The following is an 18986-nucleotide window of genomic DNA, read 5'->3' on the forward strand; positions in this document are numbered from 1 at the left end:
TTTGGGGCTGGGTCTAAAGAGTGGCTGGCTCCCACCCTAAGGGATGTGAAATGTGTGGGCACGCATTCCTTAGAGTCGGGGCTGAGAAAGCGGTCTACATCTTCACAAGTCTTTTGCTTGCAGCTGCTGGAACCTGAAAGGAGACAGAGGATGGGAGACCTGAAGAGAATCAGGGAAGGGGGTTGGGAAGATGCCCATAACTCACTCCACTTGGAGGCTCAGAACACCCAAAAGCAGGACAATTATGAAGAAACACAGAAGCAGAATCCTAGCGTCCCACAGATCGTGACTTCCTGCAAGGAAACCCAGGAGACCGTGGATGATCCCTGTGGATCACACCAGGGAACCTGCGGGATCTTAGGAGGGTGAGGATTAAAGAACCTGGGAGGCAGCGCTTTTGGGGCCAACAAGACTCCTTCTTGCCCTCGCAGGTGGAGCAGTTGTATAGGATGGTGCTGCCCCCTGCAGGAGACAACAGGAACAGCGCTGACAAGCGAAGCCATGGCCTCCAACCCTTCCAGCCACCCAAGTTCCTCCGGCAGCCCTACTCTCTTCGCTCCCCAGGGGGCTCCACGGCCTTTTCTTTTTACTCACGGCAAGCAGGAGCACAGAGAGCTGAAATGACAAGCAAGGAGGAGTGGCTGACCTGTTCGGTCACGCCCCACTCGGCTACAAATCCTAGGCACCCCCTTGATGCGCCCCCCGCCCCCCGTCGATACCTTCCATGGTGTACTGGGGGATCTTGGTCTTCTGAAGCCATTGCCAATATAATGGAAGCACGGAGATGGATTTTTTAATCTCTGGAGAGGCACAGCACAGCTATATTGCCCCAGATCTCAACAGTGCTGCCTTCCACACGCGTCCCAGATAGGCTCCTCTCTCCAGCTCCCCTCCCCCCATATCCTGTCTTGGGTCTTCCTAAGTCCCAAGGTGTCAGCTTCCCCCAGACCTCACCTACGACTCTCAGAACTCGGTGAGTTTTCTCTGTGATTTGGTTCAGGGACACCTCATCTGTGGAGATGGACAAGAATGAGCTAGAGTCGGCGCCAGAGTTTTTGTCTTTGGTTGTTTTGTTTTTCTTATTTCCTAGGGCACAGAGTTCTCCCAAAGAGAGAGGCTAGTGTGTCCAGAAAGGGCTATGGACTGAAGCAGTGACCGAGAAGCCTAGCCTGGAACTCACCTGCCAGCTCCCTTAGGAAATACAGGTGACTATTGCTACCCTTGTGTGTCTGATATTACCTAAGGCAAAGGCCGAGAAATTTGGGGAAGCCCATTCCTTCCACTCCGGCTCCATCTGGTTTTTGAGGTAATGCAGTCGAATTTGCAAGGCACGATCTGGGAGACGACAGAAGATACAAGCCTCGGCCACAGCCAAGAGCACCCCACCTAGGGCCAGCACCCACATGGAGCCTGTTGGGGTGGGTGTGGGAGTTGGACCCATCAGACCAGGGTAGATTCAGAATTCTCTGACATTCGGGTTCTGGCTCTTCATGTAGGAGGTTCTAGATTGACCCAGAACAATGCCATTGTCTTACCCCTCAGCTCCAGTTAGAGCTGTCCCTGGGCCCCCAAGAACTGGAGGCTAAAACATATCTCTAGAACAGATAAATTGGGGTTCCTGTTGCAAGGGGATAGTGGCCTTTACACATCTGTGGTCTGAAAGCAATTTATTTTTCTTCTTGTAAGTCACAGTGATAGATGAATGACTCCACCCAATAATGAAGGCGTTTATGCGCATCCCATTCACCCAGGAACGCAGCAATGCTACCCTTCCCACATCCTCCCTGACTCCCAACTCCACCTCATCTCTGCCCAGGACAGCCTTAGGCCTTACCCAGCCATTTCCTAGCAACAGGCTCATGGTTGTCTCAGCAACCAAGAGCTCCCAGAGGTCTCTGAGGCCCAGCTAAGCCCAGTGGCTTTTACCTCTCATAGGAAGAGCCCAGTGACTCAAACTCAAACAAGGCCCTCCTGCCTACGTGGCGGTGCAGGCATAAACACACACACACACACACACACACCCTGTGATTAAACTAAATCTGACTCTGCTCTCACACATACATACCTGAGCCTGGAGAGTTGCTAAGCAACCCCAAACAGGTCTGGACATGCCAGAAAGACCAACACACACACACACACACAGGAGTCAGCAACATTGATGGGATGGGAACCAAGACACCAGGGAGCCAAGCATCAGCACGCACGCGTACACACACGTACACACACACACACACACACAAACACACACGAAAGAGGCTTCTGAAACACTCGGAATTCCAGAAGGGAACTCCAGCCCTCATGCTGATGGGGGTTTTCCTAGCTCCCTTTATGTCATCCTAGGATGGGGTGTCCCACAGTAGGTGGCTTAGGACATAGTTAAAAATCCTCCCGGAGTGTCCTGGCCTCTTAATGGTCATGGTAAGATAGGTGCCAGCTCCAGTAGAGGAAACCACAGTCTAGAGAACAGATTACAATTTCATAAATTCAAAGTATGTCCTCCTGCCTAGTGCTTAACCCTCCAGAGCTCTGCTAGGTTTAGCCTGGGAAAAGAGGTGCTTTCTTTCTTTTCCACATCTCTGAATACAGAGGACCTATACTCAATCAAGAACAGGCTAGAGAATACATGATACTGTCCCAATATAAACCCCAGTATAGAACTTCTGGACCATTCACGAGTCTTGGGGCACCGGGGCAGCTCAGTTTGAGAATCCCAGCTCTAGGCTCCAGCCAGGTGTGGTGGGGATCCCCGACTCTCATAGCTCCCACACCAGAACTAGAAAGAGGATCTAGAAGAGCCATCAGTCCCTTGGCTGACTCATTTTCCCTCGTCTCCACAGTCAAGTGAAGGGTTACATCCTCAGTGGCGCACAAAGCGCAAGGATCTAGAGTTCAGAAGGTCTTCAGGGTCTGGGAAGACAGAGTCCAGGCGGAAACCATGTTCCAGAGCCACTCGTAGCACCTCCTCCAGGAACGTAGGCGTGTTCACTACCTCCCGCCGATCTTCTGGGCCCCCAGTCCACAGTGGCTGAAACCCCAGTCTTTGATACTCTGTTTCAGGGAGTTCCTGGGGGCGGGAGGCCCACTCTAGCCGAAAATGTGGACCTCCTTCTGCTCTGTCCCCACTGGCCACACCAAATCTGTTGCGCATGGCAGCCAGACACTCAGAATCAGTGCAGAAGAGGTTGGCTCGGAAGGTGTCCACCTGGACAGAGCTCAGCTCATAGTGATGGGGACCCCTTCGAGCAGAGAAGTGCACCAGGCGGGGGCTAACATCTACATCTGCATGGAGCAGGGCAGCTGTGGATGCAGGTGTACCCCGAGAGGCTTCCAATTCCCGCAGGGCATCCAGAAGGGGCCGGATCTGATAGAAGTCAGCCTCTGCCTTAAGAAGGGCAGTTTCTCCATACCCACGGGGCAGGTCCAGACGGCCTAGTCGCAGGAAATTTAGGATGTGCCGGAAAGCCTTGCCATCCCTGTCGATGAAGTAATGGCCATCTCCTTGCGGGTTGAGATTGGGTGGCATTAGCGTGTCAGCCCTAAACATGGCCCCCAGCATGGAGTCTGGGAAGCGTGTCAGGGTCTCCAGTGTAGTGGAATATAGTGTTCCCCCCACATTTAGGGTCACGGGGCCCCCAAAAGAAGGGGGTGAAGAGGACACAGGAGGGGGGGAAATTTTGGGGAATATAGGAGGCAGACAAGGAGAAGGAAAAAGCAAATTTTCCGGGTTTGGAAAGAATTTGGTGGTAACGTTCAGACTTGCTAAGTTGGAGGCAGAGGTTGGAGAACAAGACAGCAAAGTTTGTAGCTCACCCAAGCTCACTACTTTGGTGGTGGTTGGGGGCTTCAGGCCACAGAAGTCCCGGAGAGGATGAAAGAACCGATGTAAAGAACAGAAGGCAGCCAGACAGGATCAGGGAGCTTTTGGTCCAGACGATTCTGATTGTGCGTGGTCAGCGATTCCCTCCTGTATACTTCAAACAGTGGGTTTCAGGAATTCAACCAGCAGGTGACAGTGGCGAGCACCGATAGGACGCTGAGTTTCTGAGCTTTTCTAGAAATAGAGTCCACGCCGGGTTCCGAGGACCTGTCCAGAGCCCCAGCCAGGGTTAGGGGCAGGTGTCCCAAAAGATGGAGGCGCAGCTGATACGAGCCGGTGTCCAGGAGTTCTGTATGGCTGGGAAGAGACGATGCTTTCGCAGTCAGAGCTGAGAGTGTCCCAGGACTCTGTTGGGAACAAACAGAGTTTCAGGACTTGGGCGTTACCACCTTCCTGGGTTGTCGCAGCAGCCACTGAGGTCCTCTCCACCCCCAGGAAGTGGCCTAAGGGCAGCGGTCAGTGGCCCTTTAAACGACAGTCCCGCCCCTTAGCGCCCCGCCCCACGCCCCCGGGGGCTGGCCGGGTTCTGCTAGGGGTGGCAGCCGGGCCTTGCCAGTGGGGAGAGGTGGGGTGGACGAGCTGGACAGGCAATGGGAGCGGGGGTGGGATGATTCACAGGCTTTGTTGCGGATGTGGCCAAGACGGCCCCTCGTTCCCTGCAGGTGTGCATGACCTCACTAGTACTACTTGGTTGGGGCTGGAGTCTCCAGTCCATCCCTCTTACTCTGAGAAAATACAAGTCTCGAGTTTGGATCCCGGTCGGGAACTCCCGAGGGGGCGGATGCTGAGCCTTCGCATTCCCGGGATGCCTTTGGGCCATCCGGGCAAGCCCAGGTTCCCACGCGGTGGCTTCCCTGGTCGCCTGGGCTCAAAAGCCCCTCCCGCCAATCCACCGGGTGCTGATCAGCCTCCTCGTTTACTAGAGGAACCCTAACCTCATGAGTAACCACGGCTACCCCCACCTGGGTGGCCAGTGTGCCAAACACCCTGCTGGGCCCCCAGGTGGCGCACAGTAAATGACTTGAGAAAGAAAAGGCAAAGCTGAGAGTCTTTAATGGAGAACATGCCATTAGCAGGATGAGGAGGGGCCTGGAATCAAAGAGTATGGAGGTCGTGACTTCGACGGCTCAGTTTCTCCGGGTCGTCCGACGCCATGAGGGAGAAGTCTCGGAATATGTCGAGATACGTCTCATCTCCTAAGGAAGTGAGAGGATAAGCAGCTAGGCAACACAGGTGGTTGTAGCACGGTAAAGGGCTTTATGTTTGGTTGCATCCTAAGCACAGCACCGGCGCCTTTTCCTTTGTTCCAAAGGTCAGGCAAGTTCTCTGTGCCCAAAACATGTTTGCTGAAGAAACAATGCTATTAATGTAATTGGTTACTAAGGAGACAGGTATACAAGTCCAGCATTCCGGTATGGTGTGGGGAGGAGGGATACAATACTTTACCTGCCTGGCCCTGGGCCGCTTCAGCCTCCCTCATCTTTGCCAATCGTAACCTGAAGGGAGTAAAAGACCTCAAGCTTTTCTTCTCCAACTCCCCATCCTCTGTCCAACTCCCAATTCTTGAGCTGCATCACCCCTTAAAAATGCTTTTCCATAACTGGTGCTTTTAAGAAAAGCTTAAACACACGAACTTTTATGCAGGTGTTGGTGTCCTAATAAAGACTCCTAGGATGAACTCTCAATATCTCACCTTACTGGTCCATGCACCTGCTCCACACCCCAGGACACGCACCCCTCCCCAGACCTCACCCTCCAAGTCTGGTTTTGACATTAGTCCCACCCCAAAGATGAACAGACTGTCCAAGCATTAGCCTGCCCCTCTGGCGTTCTCACAGGGTTACGATGTCAGCATTGGCGGCCTCCATTGCGATAGTCAGAGGGTCCCTGCCTTCTGTGTCTTGAGCCCCCAGATCTGCACCCCGTTTCAGAAACAGGCAAGCAAGCCTAGAGAGGAGAGCCAAATTCAGCTTCAGTCATCCCCCAATTTCATTCCGGGAAAGCTTCCTCCCCATGGTGGCATTTCCTCAGTTCCCTACCCAGTGTGGCCAAGAATGGTGGCATGGTGGAGTGGGCCCCGGCCAGCACTGTCTGCTTGGTTCACGTTTGCCCCATTTTGGAGGAGAAACTCACAGGCCAAAAGAGAATTCTGCATGGAGAGATCAAGAAGGGAACAGCATTTTTAAAGGTTAGATTTTTGGATGTTTTAGGGTAGTGTAATCGAGACAACAGAGTGTGGAATTCAGGGTACAATGAGGTGTCAGGCTTGGCCCTTATATGTTCATATATTATGTTCATATACTAAGTATATCCCAGGGTTCAGAGCACCACCTACTCTTCTAAAGGAGCCAGATTCAATCCCAAGCACCCATGTAGTAACTCACAACTGTCTGTAACTCCAGACAGTTCCAGGGGACCCCCTCATCTATATATATATACACGCAGGTAAATCACAAATGCACATAAAATATTAAAAGAAAAGATAGCATTTGTTTTTTTTAAAAAAAGCCAGGCAGTGGTGGCACATGTCCTTAAGCCCACCACTCAGGAGGCAGAGGCAGGCATATCTCTGAGTTTAAGGCCATCTTGGTTTACAGAGTGAGTTCCAGGACAGTCAGGGATACACAGAGAAACTCTGTCTCTTCCCAAACCCAATCCTGCACCCTGATGAGGCATATTATTCCTTTTGTTTTTTAAAGATTGCTTTATTTTTATGTGTATAGCTGTTTTGCCTACATGTATTCCTGTGCAGCACATGCGGTGAATGAGGGGCTGACAGAAGGTGTTGGCTCTCCTGGCACTAAAGTTACAGTTACGAGCTGCCTTGTGGGTGCTGGGAACTGGTCCTGAGCAAATGCAGCTTGTGCTCCCAGCCTCTGAGCCATCTCTCTGGCCTCCTGCTATTCTTATTTTACGTTGAGGAGACTAAGTCACAGAGATATTGTCAACTTGTTTAAAATCTCATGTAAGTGGTAGATCTGACATCTAGTTCACCACCTCCAAATCACACTTCCAACACTTAGCCTATAGAACTTATCTTTCCCTATAGGATGGAGACCCCAGGAAGAGACAGGAGGCGCTCTAGGATAGAGTAGGGGAGGTCAACATGGTCCTCACAGCAGCTGTGGCCCGGATCAGAGGTGTGGCATTCCCCTGGCCCACATTGACCCAGTTGACATCAGCTCCATGGGCCAGGGCATCAGCCATGGTAGGAAGAGATGGAGGGTGTCCAGCGGCTTGAAACAGCAGCGCCCCGGGGTGCAGGCTTCCTATGTCATCCGATGGGGACTCTGTTAAGGGGATTTAGTTCTGTTAAGGAGAATCAGTACTGGGTCTAAAAAGAAAATCTTCGGCAAAGTCTCCAGATGTTGAACGGGTGAACTGAGTCACGTCCAGATTGTGGGGAGGCCCTTGTGACTCAGGGCTGTGGTGAGAAATGAGAGCGCTGTGGATGTGCCTACGTGTTGGTGTGTGTGTGTGGAGGGCCCTGGGTGTGGAAGAGATAGTATTGCTCATCACCCAGACTGACTGGATGCCAGAGTGAGCTGACTCCCTGACAGACTCAGTGCTCACCTTCCTCCCTCCTGGCTAGGCTCATAACCCTTCTTTTCAAACCTTTGGAAATGCTCTCTCTCTCTTCTATCCTCTCAACACCCCTCCCCATGCCCTGAATAAACTCTATTCTATACTAAAACAAAACAACAAACATACAAACACCTGTTTGGAGATGCCATGCTCAACCTCTCTCTGGAGACACCCCTTTTAGTGACTCTTCCTGACATTCTCCACCCCACACTTTTCCTCATGACAGTGCCACACCCCACTGTATTGACTGTAGTCTGGTCCTCCCAACCTCCTCCAAGGAACATCCTGGACCTCATATTCTGCCTCCCTATAGGGCCTGGCCAGTATGAGCTTACAGCAATAAGCCAGACTCTCTACCTGACTTGGATCTGACAATCCCCAGCTGTGGCCGGATGGAAGGTTTTGGGGGCACAGGAGGATGTCCTCTTGGGGGTCCCCTTCCACCTCTTCGCCCTCGAATTTCGGGAAGCTTGGTCAGGAACTTTTTCTCCACATACTTGGCATGAATCCAGGCTTCCTTTTCCTGCCTGGAAGTTAAAGGAGACAGCCCTTGGTCCCTCAGCCTCTCTGCAGCTTCTCTCCACTGTAGGGAAGCCCTGGGCTCCTCCACCCCAACCTCACCGGGAACAACTGGGCCCTGGCTTCTTCACTGCCATGGCTTCCACCCGGGCCTCATAGATCTGGTTGATGATGACATTCCCCAGCTCACACATAAGCTTTAGGAGACCCAAGAGAAAGAAGTAGGGTGATGGGGTGAGTATCGGATCCCTCAAGACTCCTCAGTCCCCTGTCTTCACAATATCCCAAGGAACCCTAGTTACCTTCACTAGTTCCGGTTCCCAGGAGTCAAGGGTCAGAGAGCGGACTTTGGAGAAATGAACACCAAGGCTCCTGAAGGGCCAGAGGGAAAGTCATGCCTGGCGTGGGCAGCAGAGACACATAGTCTCCCCCTGGCTCATTGCTGCCCTTATCTTCTGTTAGCACCTCAGGCTCTCCAGCCTCTTCACTTGCTCTGCGGTCTGGAACACTCTTTGTATGTCATCTCTTTTCCCTTTTATACTTCAGACTGGTGGTGAGACCTTAGGGACTTGCTAGGACCTCACAACCCCTTCCCTCTTTGGGCTCTTTTTGGCTGTTCTACCCCCAGCAACCCACGAGTCTTCAGATCAAGACACTAAGTTCATCTAGGAGGCCCCCAAGCCTGTCCACACCCAACTCACATGTGCACTTTGTGCTCGGAGACTAGTGACAGAGAAGGAGAATGTGAGAGAGCCAGGGCAGAGTGCATGAGATGGGCCATACAGGAGTGGGAAGCAGGGCCTAAGCAGGGCCTCAGGGAATGACCTGTGGATGCCGGAGCACTCAATGCAGAGCGTGATGCCAAGGTTGATACTGGCCCACTCTGGGGCTGGCTCCCTGCAGTCGCAGCACTGAGCATTTCCATCCACACTCTGTACCTGGGCTGCCACCTGCCCAACTCCCCCAGACTCCCTTCCTCTGGCTGCCCCGCCACAGCCCAGAGTAGCAGCAGAGCCCTGGGCTGAGACCTGAGGGAGACAGAAGAAGAAAGGACGAGCAAAGGGCCTAAGTGTAAGGGATGTTCTCCTCCCAGGGCAGTACACCTGCGTGCCCACGTTAAGGTACCTGGCCTGGCCCCCTGGGGCTGTTCTCCAGGTGAGCCTGGTTGAAGGCTGAGGCAATGCTGCTCTGAACAGCACTGACCCACAGCTGCAGGAGACGCTCGGAGTCAGCCTGGAGGAGACAGGACCTGCAGGTGGCAGTGGGAGTGACAAGACTAGGAGTCAGAGGCCAGACAGCCATGCGGCAGGGTGGGCAAGCTGACAGTCTGCGGATGCTCCGCTGGATATACAGATTTCGAAAGATGTTTACTTACTTATCTATTTCTAATGAGATTGGACCCAAGGCTTTGTGTATGTTTAAGCAAGTAAGCACGCTGCCTCTGAGTTACAGCCAAGCTAACTTTTATTTTAGTTAGAGATAGGGTCTGTTAAACTGTCCAGACTGACTTCAGACTTGCTAGTAGACCAGTCAGGCCTTGAACGTTTCAAAAAGATATTAACCTGGTGGCGGTGGTGCACACCCTTGATCCTGTCATTTGGGAAGCAGAGGCAAGTGGATTTCTGAGTTTGAGGCCAGCCTGGTCTACAGAGTGAGTTCCAGGACAGAAAAACCCCTTCTTGGGGCAGGGAGAGACTATATTATATCCAAATGTGTGTGTATCTGTGCAAACATACGCACAGTATGTTGTGGGCTTGGTTATCTCCTTCCACCATGTGAGTCCTGGGACTCAGGTTATCAAGCTTGGCCCAAGTGCTAAGCCATCTCACTAGCCTCTTTATTCTTAAGACAGGAACAAGCTATGTTCCTTGAACTTAAGATTCTCCTCCAGGGCTGGAGTGGTTAAGAGTACCGACTGCTCTTCCAGAGGTCCCGAGTTCAATTCCCAGCAACCACATGGTGGCTCACAGTCATCTGTTATGAGATCTGATGCCCTCTTCTAGTGTGTCTGAAGACAGCGACAGTGTATTTATAATAAATAAATAAATATTTTAAAAAAGACTCTCCTCCCAAGTGCTGGCATTACCGTTGCATTCTGTACCCGGTTATTTTCTATATTGAAATCCAGGTGGTCTCTAACTTATGGTAGTTTGACAATATTTCTCAATATTAATGCACAAAGGTATATTTATACAACCATCTTGGGTTTTCAGTAGAGTATTCAATAACACTTTATTGTAAAAGAACCTTTTAGGTGTAAGCTAACAGTTTCTAGCAGGCAACCTATGTGTAAAGTAGGTTTTCCAGTATCTTTTCAACTGACCACGAATTATTGAAATGTGATCCCCATCAAAAGCACCTGTTCTCCTGTAGAGATTTGGAGCATCATCCAAAATGTCTCCTACCACCTTGTCCTCTCAGTCTAGGCTTCCTGCTTCAACCAGCCACCAAAGGGTTAAGCCCTGGAACTGCACAGGGAAACTCATTTTGGTGGCCCTGACTTTTGGGTTTGTAACTATTTAGACATGTTATAATACCACCCCAGGGACTATACTTACTTGCTGGTGGACACTACTTCGAAACAGAAACGCCTTTCTGAGTCTGGACAGAGCTTCACTGTACACAGACGGAGGTCATCCACCACCACAGTTACAGGGTCCTGGCAGAAAGTGATAAGAGGGCCAGAGCTAGAGTGAACAAGGGAGGAGTTTATCTAGAGCCCAGACACCGAGGACCTACCCACCTTATATTTCTTCTGGTAAACCAGTTGGTTGTTCTGAATGGTGAACCAGCGTCTGGAGGAGACAGAAGTGGTTAAATACATGCCCAGCATGGGGACAGGCTCAGGAGAAACTGTGCTCTTTGCCTCCTAAGTAGCTTGCTGAGGAAAGAGGTGTGGGCTGACAGCCCAATAGGACATTCCAGACAGTGGTGAGAAGTTGTGCAGAATTGGAGAGTTAAGGGGTGTTCTGCACACCTAGGACAACTGAGATTGGACAAACCTTCCAGCAGATGGCAGTAAGGCTAGCCTTCAACTCTTCTTCCTGCCTCCACCTCAAGTGCTCACAAGGATATGCCACCACACCCAGTTTTCTTTCTTTTCTCTTAACTAAAATAAGTTTTATTGTTGCAACTTTTTTTTTTCTAACAGTGGCCAGTGTTGAAGGGGACAGCAGTGGGAGGCAGCTGGAAAAGTTGTAAAAATGTGTAACATAGTGAAAGACACGTTTCTGGTGTCTCAGGAGGATTTGCTTGAGATAGGATCTTGCCATGGAACCCAGACTGGCCTAAAATTCGATTCCCTCTGTAGTCAGGCTGACCACAAATCTGTATGTAATTCTCTCACCTCAGGTTCCTGACGGTTGTCATTACATCAGGCTTATTGCTACAGTGTTTGGCAAATAAAACTATGTTGGGGGAAGGGACTCCATTTCCTAATTTGTACCAAGTTTTTTTATGGGCTGGGGGTGGTTCTAGAAGACACATCAGCATTCTGTTTGAAGCCCTGCAGGGTTTCCCCATCTTCCTCAGACTACCCTCCAAGTCCCACCAATGTCTGCTAAGTCCTAGAAAGATTCTGTAACCCCTTTAGCTCTTCCTCCTTCCTCCCCAACCCTGTCCATGCCCACAGCTGGTTTGCAAATGCTCAGAGAACTCAGGGCCTTCCTTCCTATTAACTCGTCCTTCTACCTACAGCATCCTTCATTCAGATATCTTGACTCAGAAGTTACTTTCTTAGCCGGGCATGATGGCAGAGGCTGAAATCAAGGTCATCCTTGACCACATAGTAAGTTTTGAGATCAGACGCCTGGATACAAGAGATTTGTCCACCCCCCTTCCCCCCCAAAAAAATAGTGGGTATCAAAAAATAAAGTAACAGTTCTGTCCCTTGTTTGTTTGCAGACAGAATTCCAATCTTCCTACCTGCTTCTGGAACGTGCTAGAGGCTTGCAGCCATGATCCACCAAGCCCAGCCCCTGACATTTTATTTAGAATTGGGAACCCTACCTTGTGGATGTAGCTCAACTGTAGATCCCTTATCTAGCATGGCCCTGAGTTCAAATCCTCAGCCCACAAAAAGAAGAAGAAGAAGAAGAAGAAGAAGAAGAAGAAGGAGGAGGAGGAGGAGGAGGAGGAGGAGGAGGAGGAGGAGGAGGAGGAGGAGGAGGAGAAGGAGAAGGAGAAGGAGAAGAAGAAGAAGAAGAATGCTGTATGAGCTTACAGTTATGTACCATCACTATTATTATTATTAATTTGATAAGGTTTCTCTACGTATCACTGGTAGTCCTAGAACTTGCTATGTTGTAGGCTAGGCTGGCCTTGAAACTCACAAAGATCTGCCTGTTTCTGCCTCCCCTGAGCTGGTGTCAAAGGAGTGCACCATTGGGCCAGACATTTTATTATTACCTTCTAACATAGTATGCAGTTAATTAGGTGTTTGACTGTCTTTGCTGACTAAGGGTTGTATCTTTTTTTAAAAAGAAGATTTATTTATTTATTTATTTAATGTATATGAGTACACTGTTGCTGTCTTCAGACACACAGAAGAGGGCATCAGATCCCATCACAGATGGTTGTGAGCCACCATGTGGTCGCTGGAAATTGGAAGAAGAGCAGTCAGTGCTCTTAACCGCTGAGCCACCTCTCTAGCCCATAAGGGTTATATCTTGATGTGCTTCATACACAATACACAATTATTACCGATCTAAGAATATTCAGTTGGTTGGGTTTAGCTGAGACAGTTGTCTTCTTACCTGCTCCAGGTCTTAAATGCATTGCTGGCACGTTTGAAAAGATGTCCTTCCATTACCAAGCCACTTGGCCCCTCCTTTAGGCTGGGCTCTGGCTCCTCACCACCCAGCTCCTGGAAGCAAGAGAGTCAGAGACAACTGGGACAGGCAGAGACAAAGCCACACACGGCTTTTCCTCCTGTCCCCATGCCAGCCCTCACCTTCTGCTTCAGTAACACGTGCCTCTGTTCCATGTCTCTCTTCTCACGAGCTGAGTTCAAGACCAGGTTGTGCAACTGGGCATAGGAGGGTCATCTCAGATGTCTGAGTTCACCCTAACCAGTCCAGAAGAGTCATCTTAGTGTACTCTAACCTTTCTGCACCAAATTTCTAGGCTCCTTACCTGGGCACCCAATTCCTTCCGATACTGAGCCAACTGGTTTAGCTCTTCATGGCCCTGCTGGAAATACGTAGCCTGGGCCTCGACCAAACGCAGTACCTGATAGGCAAGGTGAGCAGGGGCAGAACTAAGGAAGGGTTACCCCCTTGCTTCCTCTTCCCTCCTGCTGTCAGCCGGTTCCTCCCCATCTTTGCTGCTTCTGAAACTCACGAACTCCATGATGTCAAATTTCCTCTTATCCTCGATCACATTGACCTGAAGGCCCCAAAAAGACCTCAGGTCAGTCTAGAAACCACAGCATTTCCCCCCATTGCACCCTAGGAACTCCCCTTCTCCTGGAAACCTCAAGGTATTCAGGTATCTCTCCCGGAGGATGGGTTGGGATTGGCACCTACCTGCAGGGCATAATCTAATGCCCGACTCCGGTACACAGCTCTCGCGGTCCTCAAAGCAGTTCCAGCATCCTCTGCTTCTTGGACACGGCGCCTGGGGACCTCTGCATTGTGGGTAAGAGCAGCCTCCAGGCTCTCAGCCCCTCGCCAGAAATCCCTGCGAGCCTCTCGGAAGCCCCGGAGACCTCTAGAGTTAGGGGAGACAAAACGAGATCACAGATTTATCCTCCTGGTTCAAGAAAGAGAAATCTCGGATCAGGCCCACCTATATCCGGTCAGCCTATGTAGAGAGGGAAATCCTGGGAATCCTGGAATGGGAAGACAAAAGTCAAGCCACTTCCCACCCACCCTCATAGCTCCTCCTGTGGGGGAGGCCCTGTGGGAAGAGAGGTGGAGAGCTAGTTTCTGGGGAAATAAGACCCCCCCCCCTTTCCCTCCCATCTCACTCCTTGACCAGAGTCTGGATTTGCTGCTGCAGTGTGTTTTGAGTAGCATCAAGGAGCTCCTGTTGGAAGAAGTTGACACATGACAGTCAGGAGGATCTTGATCAAACCTACCCCAACCATTCCCTCACCCTCAGCCCTCCCCACCCCCACACACACTCACAGCATGGTTGTCCAGCTTGTGGTTCAGACTCACAGTGAATTTTTCCAGACACTCCTGGGCAAAGGAAAAAAAAAAAACACAGAGAAAGAATCAAGTATGAGACACTAAGGTCTGTCCAACTCCAGGTCCTGCCAGGACTTATCTTGGGTAGGTCCAGCTTTGCTTTGGCCTGGGCTCTACAGACCCCAAGTCAGCCCTCCTCTTCCACAGCGTCTCTCTATCCCAGTGCCCTGCCCCTAGCAACCACAGCTCTGGTTCCGAATTATCACATACCGCCATCATGGGCTCCGGTGGACCCAGGAGAGACAGGTCACAAATGCCAACAATGAAGGCACGGCTGGCAGCAAGGTAATGGTGGCCACTCTCTAGGAGGCAGGAACCCAGCTTCAGTAGCTGGGAAGAATGAAGCACGAGAGAGAATGTCACCCGTGGCCAGCACAGCAAGTGATGTCCCCTCTGCTCCACTTCGCTCCTTGCCCAAGGCTGTACAACGCTTTACCAATCTCATCTACTGTCCCACCCAGCCTAGTGCAACCCCCACCCCACGTCAAACACACACCTGTGGTGTCATTATCTCTGCTTCCTGGCTTCCTTTTCCTGTGCCTGTTTCCAAGTTCCTGCCATTCCTCCAAGTTTGCTCCCAAAGTCACTGTCATCTCTACTTCCCAAATCTCTTTCCCTGTCCGATCCTGCCTGCCTTTCTGTGTCCTGTTTGAATAGGTGGCTCCCCTAAGACCCCATCCCCCTGCACTGTTTTGTTACTAGTACCCAGTTTCTGCCTACGTTCGAGTCTATGGCCTTCGTTGTATGTTGGGGTGGAGAGAGTGTCTTATTTTATACTCTCTAAACATTCCTTTTCAAACATTAACTATTCATCTAGACCTCGGGATCAGGGTCAAGTAAGATGTTGGAGTGTTCAGTTGTCCATTTTCCAGTGCCCTTGTAATGGTCAAACTATAACTGACTGATCTGGGAAGGGAAAGCCAGGTGGCTGAGCTAGAACCCCAAACATGGCTGTGGCTGCATCACCCTAAAGGTGCCATGCTAGACTTTGGCAGGAGTTTCCATCCATATCTTGAATAGACCAAGTGTTGGTGGAGTCTTTCCAAGTGGTCCAGGGTGGTGAAAGGCTACAGAGGAGCTTTGTGAAAAGATGGCCGGGTGCCAGGAACCCAGGCTCCATGTGTTCCCAGCACATTTTTCTGGAGGCTTGTGGAGGTGTCTAAAAAATATAGCTTGGGTTGAAAGTGGCTATCAGGGCCAGGTGTGGTCAGGATACTGACCAAGATCAAGTCCCAGTAGTCTGAGATTAGGAGACAAAATGACTGTAACTCACATGTGACTCAATGGGCAGCCTAGTTCTATGTCTACAAACCCCTTTCTCCAATATGAGGAAAGACATTCCATAAAACTGAACCAATAATTAGCTGGATGTGGTGACACAAGCCTTTAATCCCAGTACTTAGAAGGCAGAGACAATGTATCTATGTGAGATTGAGGCCAGCCTGGTCTACATAGCAAGTTCTAGGCCAGCCAAGGCGACATAGAAGGATCTTGTCTCAAAAAACCAAACAAAAAAAAATCTAAGACAATAATTACAACATCCATAAGAAAGAATGGGACTCGGCAATAGAGAGGAACTGTCAATGTACAAGATGACTCGAATAGACTTCAAACACTTTGTTATTTTCGAGACAGAGTCTCTCTGTGTACCTCTGGGTGTCCTGGATCTATCGCTGTAGATGAGGCTGGCTTCAAACTCAGAGATCCACTTGCCTCTGCCTCCTGAGTGCTGGGATTAAAGGTGTGTGCCAGCACACTGAACTAATAGTTTTTAGAGAAGCGAACTTCAGGCCAGGGAAATAATTTACCTTGTAGACATGTGACAGGTAAACCAGGAAACCTAAGTGCAGTTCTGGAGCCCAGGGTAGAGCGAAAGAACTGACTTGTGAGACTTGTCCACTGACCTCCTCACATGCAGTACAGCATATGCGCACACACACACACACACACACACACACACACACACCACTAGATTCTAGATTAGATAGGTGATAGACAAGCAGACAGATTAGCTCTCCGAGGCAAAAGCTGGCAGGCCTCTATGAGTTTGAGGCGTAGCCTAGTCTACATAGCAAGTTTCAGGCCAGTCAGGGATAAATAGAATGACCTTGAGGGGAAAAAAAAAAAAAAGAGAAAGAGCAATGTCTATCATAGGATTTCTCATTAGTCTCTGAAGCCCATGTTAGGCTAGGCTGGGTGCTCAGAAAGCCCTAGTGCTTCTCTTGTCTCTACATCAATGCTAGGATTATAAATGCATACCATACACCCACCCTGTCACGTTTACACAGGGGAATCAAACTTGGGTTTCATGCTTGCCAGAGGTGCACTTTATTGACCAGCCATCTCCTCTGGTCCCTATAGACTTTATTGTTAATTGGACTGTGTCGATGCTAAGTTTTGGTTCTGATAATGAGGAAAAATTACATTAGATATCACCACTCAGGGAAGCTAGCAAGGACATGGCCTCTTTTAGAATTTCTGAAAGTGTATGATTAACTTGAATTTTAAAAGTTCCATTAGAAATATTTGAGGGGCTGGAGGATTAGCTCAATGGCTGGCTGCTCGTGCAAAGGACCCAGATTCAATTCCCGGCACCCACATTGTAGCTCACAACTGTAACTCCAATTCCAGATCCGATGCCCTCTTCCAGCCTCTGCAAGCACTGGGTGTGGACATGGTACACAGGCATATACCCAGGTAAAACAGCCATATGTATATAATAAAATAGTATTAATAATGTTTTAGAAGTATTTGCTCTGGAGCTAGAACTGGTGGCAGAGTCCAGCCTGTCTAACCTGCACAAGGGTGACTTTCATCTGCGGGAGAGAAGTAGAGGTCAGAGGATTGGGAATTCAAGATCAGCTCAACTACATGGTACATTCAAAGCTAGCCTGGGCTACATATGACCATGCCTCAGAAAAATATATTATGTATATTAATATAATATTAAATTATATATAGTCTCTCTTCTGTCCTAGAACTTACTATGGAAAGCAGACCAGGCTATCTTTGAGCTCATAAGAGATTCAGCACCACACCCTTTTTTTTTTGCCCTGGCTGGCTTGAAACACACAGAGATCTTTATGTTTCAGCTTCACCAGTGTTGGGATTAAAGGCATGAGCCAGTACATCCAGATTTTAAATGTGGTTTTGTGTGTGTGTGTGTGTGCACACTCAAGTGCCGCCAGGCACAGATGAACTTTCAATGACTCTACCTCATTCCCAGTCTCCCGACATCTCCCTGACCTCGTATCTTAATTTTATTCTGCTCTTTTATTTTAATCCGATTCTGGATCTTTCTCCACGGCTTGGTCACCTTTTCCAGGCGGGTCTCCAGCTCAGACACCTCATCCTCCACCAGTTCCACCGAGGCTCTGGGAAAGGACGGACAGGGTCATAGGATGGCACACAGGTCAACCGGGCCTTCTGCCTAGCATCAGGGTTGGGGTTGGAGTCATGGCGTGGTGGGTGCAGACAGACCTAGCCTATGAGCTGAGCCAGCTACCGCTCTGGTGCTACCGTGCATATTCTAAGCTTCAATAACCCAGACCAGAGCAGGAAGAGTAGGAGGGTGGATGTGGCCAGGGCAGGAAGTTGCTAACCGCCCCAGGGCAGGTGCTGGGGGAGGGGTTCCAGTGAGAAGGAAGAAGAAATGCCAATTATAAAGGCCAGAAGGTCCAGAAAGGCTTTGAGCTTTGGAGATCACGGGGGGGGGGCGGGGGGGGGCGGGGGGGTTGTCTTTAAAGGGTTTTACTCTGTAGCCCAGGCTAGTCTGGAACACTCAACAACCTTCCTGCCTCAGCCTTCCAAGTGCTGGGGTTACAGGCATGAGACACCATGCCTGATTTGAGAGCCTGTGTTGAAGAGCAGAGGTACCTTTTCCCACCAGTTCCCTCTGGTCTCTGTGGCCTAGGCTCTAAGGTTTGTCCTGCTGTGTGTGTGAGTGTGTTGTTGGGCATGTTGGACCTTCCTTCCCCTCCTTAGTCTGATAGACCTACACACACTTACCGGAAGCGGGGTGAGTCCTTGAGACATTCTTCAAAATCTAGCTTGACCGTCATCTCAGACGACCTGCTTTGGGGGCCCCGGGCCCTGGAGGTCAGGTAGGTGGAGATGGAGACAGATGCACTCCCCACCCCCCAGAAGAGGTATTGAAGATGGAGAAAAGTCCTCTGGTAGGAAGAGTCTGGGTCTGTAATCCTTTCCCCAAAGGGAAAGGGGTGACCCAGGAGGAGCTCTAACCCTACCACTTCTAGGCAGCTCTGGGAGGGGCAGGGGTGGGGCCTGAGCCGAGGTGGGTGCTGAGATCAGAGAAGCCACAGTCCCTCCCCCAGAGACTGCCTGCTGTCACCCTCGTTCTGGGACACTGGTCTTTCTGTGCTTCCTTTTCCTTTGGTGAATAAGTTTTTTGAGGAGGAATGATGGTCTAGAGTCAGATCCTGCCTCTGTCACTTAAGAGGGTGTGTGATTAGTAGGCCATGGTACTACATGCCTTTAATTACAGCAGAGGCAGGCAGATCTCTGTGAGGTCAAGGCCAGTGTGATCTACATAGCAAGTTACAGACAGACCAGTTGGGGCTACACAGTGAGACCCTGCCTATAAACAAACAAAAAACAGTGTGACCCTGGACAAGTTCTCTGACCCTTCAGTTCCCTCATCTGGGAGACAGAACCCTGAAACAGAGCCAGGAGTGGCACACACCTTTCATCCCAGCACTCAGCAGGTGGATCTCTGAGTTTGAGGCCACTGGTCTAGACTGAGTTCCAGAACAGCCAGGGTTACACAGGGCTAACGCCCTGCCTCAAAGATGGTC

The 18986-nt window shown here is 50.3% G+C and overlaps 3 protein-coding genes across 3 annotated transcripts; all 3 read right to left on the minus strand.

The window, feature by feature from the left end:
• Positions 1–201: 201 nt before the first annotated feature.
• TMEM95 (transmembrane protein 95) lies at positions 202–1441 on the minus strand (the record flags this gene model as incomplete). The annotated part of the gene is made up of 6 exons (XM_080923491.1): positions 202–293; positions 382–462; positions 595–615; positions 720–800; positions 955–1011; positions 1240–1441. 6 exons carry the CDS (start codon positions 1439–1441, stop codon positions 202–204), a joined length of 534 nt encoding a protein of 177 aa, XP_080779617.1.
• Positions 1442–1817: 376 nt separating this feature from the next.
• Positions 1818–3670, minus strand: KCTD11 (potassium channel tetramerization domain containing 11). The gene has a single exon (XM_080922856.1). The coding sequence runs from the start codon at positions 3554–3556 to the stop codon at positions 2858–2860; it is 699 nt and encodes a 232-aa protein (XP_080778982.1). The 5' UTR covers positions 3557–3670; the 3' UTR covers positions 1818–2857.
• Positions 3671–4972: 1302 nt separating this feature from the next.
• On the minus strand, positions 4973–18233 carry ACAP1 (ArfGAP with coiled-coil, ankyrin repeat and PH domains 1; the record flags this gene model as incomplete). Its single annotated transcript, XM_080924488.1, has 22 exons — positions 4973–5073; positions 5324–5373; positions 5714–5824; positions 5917–6026; positions 6995–7167; positions 7820–7989; positions 8084–8178; positions 8284–8353; positions 8807–9009; positions 9107–9230; positions 10540–10640; positions 10725–10776; positions 12736–12845; positions 12933–13007; positions 13115–13210; positions 13322–13366; positions 13507–13690; positions 13950–14008; positions 14110–14163; positions 14383–14502; positions 17489–17546; positions 18181–18233. 22 exons carry the CDS (start codon positions 18231–18233, stop codon positions 4973–4975), a joined length of 2214 nt encoding a protein of 737 aa, XP_080780614.1.
• Positions 18234–18986: the final 753 nt, after the last annotated feature.

Source organism: Micromys minutus (assembly GCF_963924665.1).
Source record: "Micromys minutus genome assembly, chromosome: 10".
NCBI lineage: Eukaryota > Metazoa > Chordata > Mammalia > Rodentia > Muridae > Micromys > Micromys minutus.